Raw genomic sequence first — 8,523 nt, 5'->3', positions numbered from 1 at the left:
AGAACCAACTCGTAACCATAAATACATTTTAGTTTCTAGGCAGAAACTTGTATGAAATTTGGCTCATATCTAAAATTTCTCATATGCTGGGGCACTCATATGTCGAGGTGTGACTATGGTATAAGCGCAACAGATTATATATTATAGTGCCTTATGTGATGATATAGAATGGGGTAGCTTTTTATACATCGCGTGTGGAACCCAAAGTTCGAAGTCGCTAGTGCTGTTTTACTGCCTTTACACGCTGACACTAGATTTGAAGGTATGAAAGTAACATCAGGTGTCTCAGTTACATCTATAATGCTGTCGTTTGTGGCGTTTTGTAGATGCTCCCCACATCTATGGAAGCTCGCATAGCCTCTGCTCTTACTCCTACCCGTCCTGAGCAAGCACTGCGTTTCCTCCTTATCTTGAGCTATAAATCAGAATGCTCGAGGCATTGAACGTTTGGCTGGGTGTGAACAGGCAACTTAACAAATATCGCAGTTGGCAGCAAATACTTTGTTTCTAAAACCTAATCCTGCCTACACAAGGAGTTCTTCTGCATTATCCTACTATAACTTCATGTTTTTCTAGCTACTAATCTAGGGCTATAAATGGCTTGAAGATCTGCCTACCAATGAAATTCCACATTTAACCATAATTAATATTGCACGATTTGCCTAAAATTTTATTGCTGGTTATGTGAGTGAGTACCTCCGTGTTACTATCAGATGTATTGTCTTGAGGATGCGGTCTCTTTGTTGGATTCTGTGACTAAAAATATAAACAATACGTAAATTATGTATATCGACACCATGTGACAACATATATGAATTTATGCACATGTATAGCATATTTATATTTGTGGGCACAATCTAACTAAATTCAAATAGGCAAAAGAGTCCAAACAAAGGCCTTGTTGCCAGGGCTCCAAAATAAGCATTCATTTTATCTTACTTTTAATGATTGTTTTTGCATATTTTAGGTGTGAAATATTAAATGTAAAATAAAATATTACGTCCAAGTTTAACCAAAGGTGTGAACTGCGATATAATACTATCTGGCGCATGTGTGAGGCCTCGGGATGAGAAATTCTCAAGAAAAATGAGACAGATTGCCGTAAACTTCACTGGCTATTGGGTCAAGGATATGGTATCTGAGCATTCCAATCAAGTCCTTGTTTCTTTGCAATTCTACCAAATTTCTATGAGAGTGTAGATGAATTAAAATAAGAGAAAATGTTTTTGAACTTTGATGTACTGTGAGACCGAAAGCAAAGTATCGAATACAGCTTAGGCATGTCGCAACCCTCACAGTAGTGTAGACTTAGATTTACTGCATTCTCTGATTTTAGCTTACAAGAATATAAATGTGCACACATGCTTTTGTGACAAGATAGCTATTTCAGAAATAAGACAAATTAAAATCCATAAAAGTAATAAATATTATTTATCATCTCTATGTAAAATCCATACTATACTATCTGTGCATTTGCAAAGACATGGAAGGATAGCCCTGTCTAAATATATTGGACATACAATGACCGAGTTTTGCTGTCCAAAAACATCCCTTATAATAGGCCGAGTAAAATATTCTTGGTGTACCGGTAACTTACCCTCCGCTGTTCTTTGTACTTTTCCTTCTGGGTTTGCTGTCTTTTAGGGCCGTACATGCAGCCATACTCTTTTTCTTCGCCATACTCTTTTTCTTCGCCATACATACATAAATAGCCTTGACTGTCATGAATGACGTTCTTACCTCTCCAAATATCTTTACCTTGCTAAATTAGAGCAGATAAAATTTTAAAATTAAGAAACATGGTACAGATTTTTTAGATTCATTGGCTGAAGACGTTGTAGGTTTTTAGCCTTACTTGATTGCTAACACTCAATTGGGAACTAACTGCTGCATGTATATGATGCTTGATACATTTATTGCTTGCTTGATTGTAGTTATTAATATATACAATGATTTTTAATGTCATTTCAATTGCATGCCACTGCTTGTACACTGAAGCCCATGTATATCTTCTAATCAAGGCTGCACTATAAGCTTGATTGTAATCCACTGCATGTCTGTATATACACGAATATCCACTTCGTCAAATTAAGCTTAAGAGTTGAGTGTCTATAGAGAGTAATCCTTTATTGCTGAGAGGTAGATGGTGTGTATCCAGTGTGAGCTGCTAGTGAACTGATGAAAATTGTGTCAACTCTGCTTCAAGTAGGGCCTGTGACGTCATAGATCACATGGTACAAAAACAAACCAAAAAGGGCTTCATAAAACTGCAGCATAAAAACATATAAGCTACTATTGACATGTACTTCTATTGCACAACAACCAAGCATAGGACTACATTTTACAATCAAGGTTACACTTCACAATCAAGGTTACACTAAAATATCCGAGGTATAAAATGTTCATTTTCAACACAAGATCACAAATTAGGCAGTGGAGAAAAAGTGCATTAAGGAAATGAGATTACCTTCAAAAAGTCTTTCATGCTTGTTGAATATGCCGTCCTCATGGTTTGTGTAAAACTTGTTGCCATATTCGATTTCATGGGCTTTGATGGCTTGCTCAGCCTCGTCTAACAATGAGGCAAGAAGGAGCGGCATAATGCTTAAATGCACTGCAATTAAAAATATATTTGGTAGGCCCTCAGGCTCCTCGTAGAAGTTGACTGTCGTCAGCGATCATGTCATTCAGCTATCGAGGCTTCGATAACCTACCGACATGATTGCCGACTACAGGCACGGGAGGCCTGTAGGTAGGCCTATATAGAAGATGAAATGATGAATACAAAAAGTCAGTTATGAATACATGATGACCCACTGAGGTCTTGAAGCAATATGAATATGCAGTGCATTTCAATTAATTTTTTAAGACAAATTGCAAGCAGTAAGCGACTCTGACTACTGAGGACTACTGATCACAGGCAGGCTGTCTAGTCCGAAAATATAACTGGCCTGCATTGCAGAAGACTACAAAAACTTGCTTTACCTTGCCTCCTCTCCTACACTTTTTGTGAACCAAACAGATGAGATACAGCCTAGGCCTGGCGGTGCTACTGACAGCGCACCATTGTAGTAACAAGTTCAAATAAAATTTGAGATACACAATTAAATGGCTGTTCCTTAGGTAGCTACATACTGTCGTTGTTTCAAAATGTGCTACAGTTGAGACTTCTGCTTTACAAAAATGTATTCATATTAAAAAAATATATAACTATTTTTCAAATATAAACGAATACAGAATAATTAATGGTGTATTTTTGAGAAGATTTTTTCCGTTTTGTGAGCGTGTTACCATTTATTCTTAACAAAAAAAAAACTACGATAAACAACTATGTAAATACTCTATGTTATTTTGCTAAAAGAACTCATATTTGTAATTAAAAATTTGCTTGGAAAAGATGCTTCCGTGTGAAGAAAACTCGCAAGAGTGGGGTGGGGACAACCCCTAGCTCTAGTTCTCTGCGCTTTAACCAAGGCTACAACCTGCTGAACCCAACAGGAGGGAGCTGAAACCAACTCATTTATGCTCTGCTGAACCCAACAGAGTGCGCTGAACCCAACGCTGCTGACTGTACAACCTGCTGAAACCAACAGGAGGGAGCTGAACCCAACTCACTTCCGTTCTGCTGAAACCAACAGAATGCGCTGAAACCAACGCTGCCAACTGTACAACCTGCCGAACCCAACAGGAGGGAGCTGAAACCAACTCACTTGTGCTCTGCTGAACCCAACAGAGTGCGCTGAACCCAACGCTGCTGACTGTACAACCTGCTGAAACCAACAGGAGGGAGCTGAACCCAACTCACTTCCGTTCTGCTGAAACCAACAGAGTGCGCTGAAACCAACGCTGTAACCTGCTGAAACCAACAGGAGAGAACACAACTCTTGTAAGGATAATTATTTAATTATCCTATTTATTTGTAGTCATTTTGTGTGAGCTTGCTGTTAGTGACGATTATAAAAGATATTTCTCCAACAATAACGACTTTATTATAGTAATACTAATCATGCATCCAATTCAAGAGTCACATCCAAGCTGAACTGCCTAAAAATTAGTGGCAGTATTTATATTACATAAGCGATTGGCCTAGAGATTGACGGTTATCGTTCAAACCGACCAATCATATAGTCTTGCTGACTGCCGAGTTTCTAAGAATTTTCACATACAGAACAATAAAAAATTATTCCTAGACAATGAGCCATTATAGCATAACAATCTAAACACTAACAAAAAGCCCAGGAAATTCTACATATACTGGGTAGCGAACAGTAAGTGTAAAAAAACATTAAGACATATTTCGATAACGAAAAGGGCTAATTACAAAATCTTATCATCGAGAAACGTAGAACAAAAACGGAAACAATATTGTTTAAGTAATCTTAAACCACTAACAATTAATTATAACAGAAACTTAGAATATTTTGACATGTAACCATGAACATAAAAAATGTCTTCCAATGAGTGAACGGTAAGAAATAAATTATAGAAGATTGTTCACTGCGTAAAAGCCTTAATAAATGGCGTCTGTTATCTTTTCTAGGTCAACCACTATCCCAGAAGTCTCTTCTCTATATACGGTATATATATTGGCTACGTCACCTTTTCCCTTTGATCACTTTACCATGTTTTTCTGCGACGGGTGTACGGAGCATAGAGTTATCTCCCCCTAGAGTGATAACTACCCTAGAGTTTCCGGTGCCATCAAGGAGCGTTTAGGCCACGCCCATTTTTTGTGCTAGTCGCTCGTAGTGATTGGCAGAACAATAACATCAGCCATGAGAATGATCATGAATTTGCACAGTTAAGATAGTAATTATTGCTCATATTAAAGAGATGATGATTATAGTTTATTACTCCAATATATGCTTATCATTTAAAGCCATTCAATACTTACATAACTTGCAAAGACACTGAATAGACAGTGTTAAGTAAGTGAGTTAATGCAATCAGTTACTCATAGATAAGATAGATGGTCATACTGGGGTTGTATTACATTAGTTTGATGGAAAGCTAATTGACTGCTATCAACCATGAGCTGTACTACCCAGCGTTGCCCGAGTAATAAAGAAGTCTTTGGACAGAAAATTTATTTTTACATATTATAACATACTGTATACAACATTTACCATTCTAACTTTTAAACTCTATTCCCTGGTTGCAAATTGGAACTGTAAATGTTAGGCAACTCGTTATGAACACCTGGGAGTTTGGGGGGCGGTGGCGGCCCCCAATGGGGTTCGGGGCAGTGCCCCAAAGCTTTAGACCTTTTAAGCATCAACAACCCTCAAAGTATGCATAAAGGCAATCAATTGTAAGTATCAAAATCTATATAAGTATATTGTTTATGGTTCATAGTAGGCAAAACGTTTTTTTTATTCAACGACCAATATAAAACTCATGACATTACAGATTTCTGTAAGGGACATTGACAGAACAAGAGCTATTACTTATTTATTGCAATAGCTCTAGTTCTGTCAATGTGTCGATGACACAAATATTTCATAACTGATTCTGTATCTCTTTCAATATCATTATATATGTAAAATATTAGAAGATTATTTAGCCGAGCCTGCTCCATGGTGCTCCTCGTTGATGTTTTGATTCGCTTCAATGCAGAAAAGGATCTCTCACTCACTACATTACTGGCAGTCAAAACCAATACTAGATTAGTGAGCCTGGAAATTAGGGAAAATGCAAGTTTGGGGTCTTCACGCCCTTTCACCCCAATTAAAAGCAATAAAGTTCAGTTTATAAGTCTTAACAAAGTCTTACAAGATCACTCATTTGGCGAAATCACCACGGAGACATTAGTAGTAGAATGCTGGTAGCTAATAGATTAGTTATTGGAATTTCCAACCGGTCTTGGAATTTCCAACTTGGAAATCCCAAGTGAATGAGCTTAGAACGTAATTCTTAGTACATAGCCGCCGACAATCACTAAAAAGTTGGGGCGGCTCAGCCGCCCAGCCGTTCCAGAGAAGACGGGCCTGTTCTTTAGTACTGCTATTTCTTCTACGTTTGCTTTGCTTATTCTATGACTGTGATCATCACATTAACAGTATGCCAAATGGGGGAGATAACTCTATGGTACGGAGCGCCTTGATGAGCCTGACGTCCATATGATCCATAGCATCCAAATAAGACAACTCTTCGGAGTTATTCCCCCACGGTCTTTTTCATGGCCACCACTCCTTTCATAGAGTTTGTTCTAGAATATCTCGCTTCATTTTTACGTTTACAACACGTGATATTTTGTTAAACAAAAAGATAACTACTCAATTTCTCAACAATTAAACGTTTGCAGTGGTTCGATTAACTTTAAAGCTTTTGTATTTTCGGATTAAGCTCCACCCCTACAAAACGACCCAGAAACTGACCAGGTTTTGAGCCACTGCAATTATACCTGACCATAATTCAGTGATTAAACCCCGCCCATATGATAGCTGTCGCCTATCTTTGTGGTCAGTTTTATATCGTTGGTCTTAGACGTAACAGACGTAGTGTCAGTATAGATTAGTAAGGAATGTACATGTACTTGGAATAAGATTCGGTGAGTACCAACCCTTACCTATAATATGAGGTATTTTTACGCACCAAATATGGCTAACAGACTTTTGTATGATCTCTATTTATATTAGTATACTTTGCTCTTTTTAAATATTTAATGATTAGATAAGTCAACTGTGAATAGCTGAGATAGGTATTTATTAAAAAATAATGACGTTTTTGGTTGTTTTCTGATCACTATCTCACTCAGTCAAAACGACCGTAACGCCACGGAAAACCCTGGGAAATCCTTTTCGTGAATGCTGCCTATATGATCTCTGAATGAGATGCGCAGTTTCGCATGAGTGAGATAGTGATCAGAAAACAACCAAAAACGTCATTATTTTTCAATAAATACCTATCTCAGCTATTTGCAATTGACTTATTTAACCATTAAATATTTAAAAATAACAAAATATATTAATAAAAATAGAGATCATACAAAAGTCTGTTAAAAAGTCTGTAAGCCAATTTCGGTGCGGAAACATCTGCAAAATTGACATTATTGACATTATTGCCTGCAAATAGAGGCTTTTTGTTATTTTGTTATCAGCAAAATAAAAGATTACTAACTAACTGACATTATTGTACAAATAATTAAGGAATCGCTAGGTTCTCTACTTTTGGTTAGCCACAGATCAGAAGTTGAAAAAAAACAACTTTTTGTAGTCAGTTAAGGGCTATTATTTCGCTGCGGTTTATGCTAAGTAACAGCCTCGTGGACAAGCTCATCACCTTTTTCCGATCGTTATAACATTAGACAGTAAGCTTGACACATGCTAATAATTATAGTAAAATAATTGCATTTTACTAATATCTTTTAACTTAGCTTTATATGTGTCAGTAAGGTCATTTTGCAAACGTATAAGTTGAGCTGATTTTTTTTATATGCGTATAACATACCTATTCGAACATGCGTGTTTAAAATTTCCTACAATTTATATATACGGTTTTTAAACTGAGTACTTTCTTCTAGCAGTGGTGCAAAGTCAATTGTTTGTCAAACTTTCGGGATTCTATAACAGCTTTTTAACCAAATCCAACTCATTTTACATTTTTATAACTTTGCTTAGGTAATAGTCATGTTTAGTAAAATCAGGACATAGAAGCATAACTGCATTGAAAACAATTCTCTGGTAAAGTTATTCCATATAAAAGAAATATGTTTGCCTTGTCGTACATGCAAAATACATGCACACTGTATAAAAGTTGATGCAAGGTAAACAAATTTAACTTCAAATGTTAACTTTTTCGTGATCTCTTTTTAGACCATAACATTTATCCCAAAGAGTTTTTTTGTTCGCCTCATTAAGTTTCGTTAAAGGAATATCTAGTCTTTTCACTCCATACTTGGCAAAAATATAATAATACTTGTATAAATATACGTCGTAATAAATCATATTCTACCCTAAGAGGTACCATCGCTCCTCATTTTCGCTAGAACCAATTCAAGTTCTCATTTTATAATAAAACTAGCCGTGCTACTAAATCAAACTTAACCAACTACTTTTTAGCACAGCTAATAAAAAGTCTTTGGACAAAAAATGTTTTGTATTTAACATATAAAAACATTTGCCAAACCTTCAAACTACATATCATGAGAGAAGTGTTTTGTGTAATTGGAATAAATTAAGAGATAAAACAAAAACAGCTGTAAAGGTTGTCAAACTTTATCTAACAACTGTAACTTTTAAACTTCATTTCATGAAGAAATGGTTTCGTGCAGGACAACTAAATTAAAAATAAATAAAACAACTGTAAAGGTTTTCAAACAACTGTAAGTTTAGAATTTCATAACTTGAAAGAAGTGTTTCATTGAAATAAATTAAAAGGGAAAATATGTATGTAAAGGTGTTTAAATGTAAATGTGGAATCATTAGAAAACCTTCAAATCATTTATGGCTAAATATAGCCCATTTCGCTTCGATTACAATCAAAAAGTGTTTGGTATACAATTACATAATTTCATTTCAGTGT

General features: G+C 36.0%; 2 protein-coding genes across 7 annotated transcripts in view; one reads left to right on the top strand and one right to left on the bottom strand.

The window, feature by feature from the left end:
* Positions 1-279: 279 nt before the first annotated feature.
* LOC137396366 (uncharacterized) lies at positions 280-2,760 on the bottom strand. Of its 2 annotated transcripts, none has more exons than XM_068082612.1 (4): positions 2,468-2,760; positions 1,598-1,762; positions 697-756; positions 280-415 (listed from the first exon to the last, which is right to left on the bottom strand). In XM_068082612.1, the coding sequence occupies exons 1-4, from the start codon at positions 2,543-2,545 to the stop codon at positions 296-298; spliced, it is 423 nt and encodes a 140-aa protein (XP_067938713.1). In that variant the 5' UTR covers positions 2,546-2,760; the 3' UTR covers positions 280-295. The 2 variants fall into 2 exon arrangements, with proteins under 2 accessions (XP_067938713.1, XP_067938712.1); XM_068082611.1 differs by having other exon boundaries at positions 1,598-1,758.
* Positions 2,761-6,482: 3,722 nt separating this feature from the next.
* Positions 6,483-8,523, top strand: part of LOC137396362 (TNF receptor-associated factor 5-like) — a 147,060-nt gene continuing 145,019 nt past the window's right edge. For 4 of the 5 annotated variants that reach the window (XR_010978543.1, XM_068082603.1, XM_068082605.1 and 1 more), the window contains exon 1: positions 6,483-6,550. The gene's annotated coding sequence lies outside the window, so the exon portion shown is untranslated. Of the gene's footprint in view, positions 6,551-7,289; positions 7,310-8,523 lie in introns of those variants that run through there. The other variant, XM_068082604.1, reaches the window with a different exon arrangement.

Source organism: Watersipora subatra, chromosome 5 (genome assembly GCF_963576615.1).
Source record: "Watersipora subatra chromosome 5, tzWatSuba1.1, whole genome shotgun sequence".
NCBI classification, from domain to species: Eukaryota; Metazoa; Bryozoa; class Gymnolaemata; order Cheilostomatida; family Watersiporidae; genus Watersipora; species Watersipora subatra.
The sequence above is the reverse complement of the archived record's forward strand: the minus strand, read 5'-3'. Positions and strand labels throughout refer to the sequence as shown.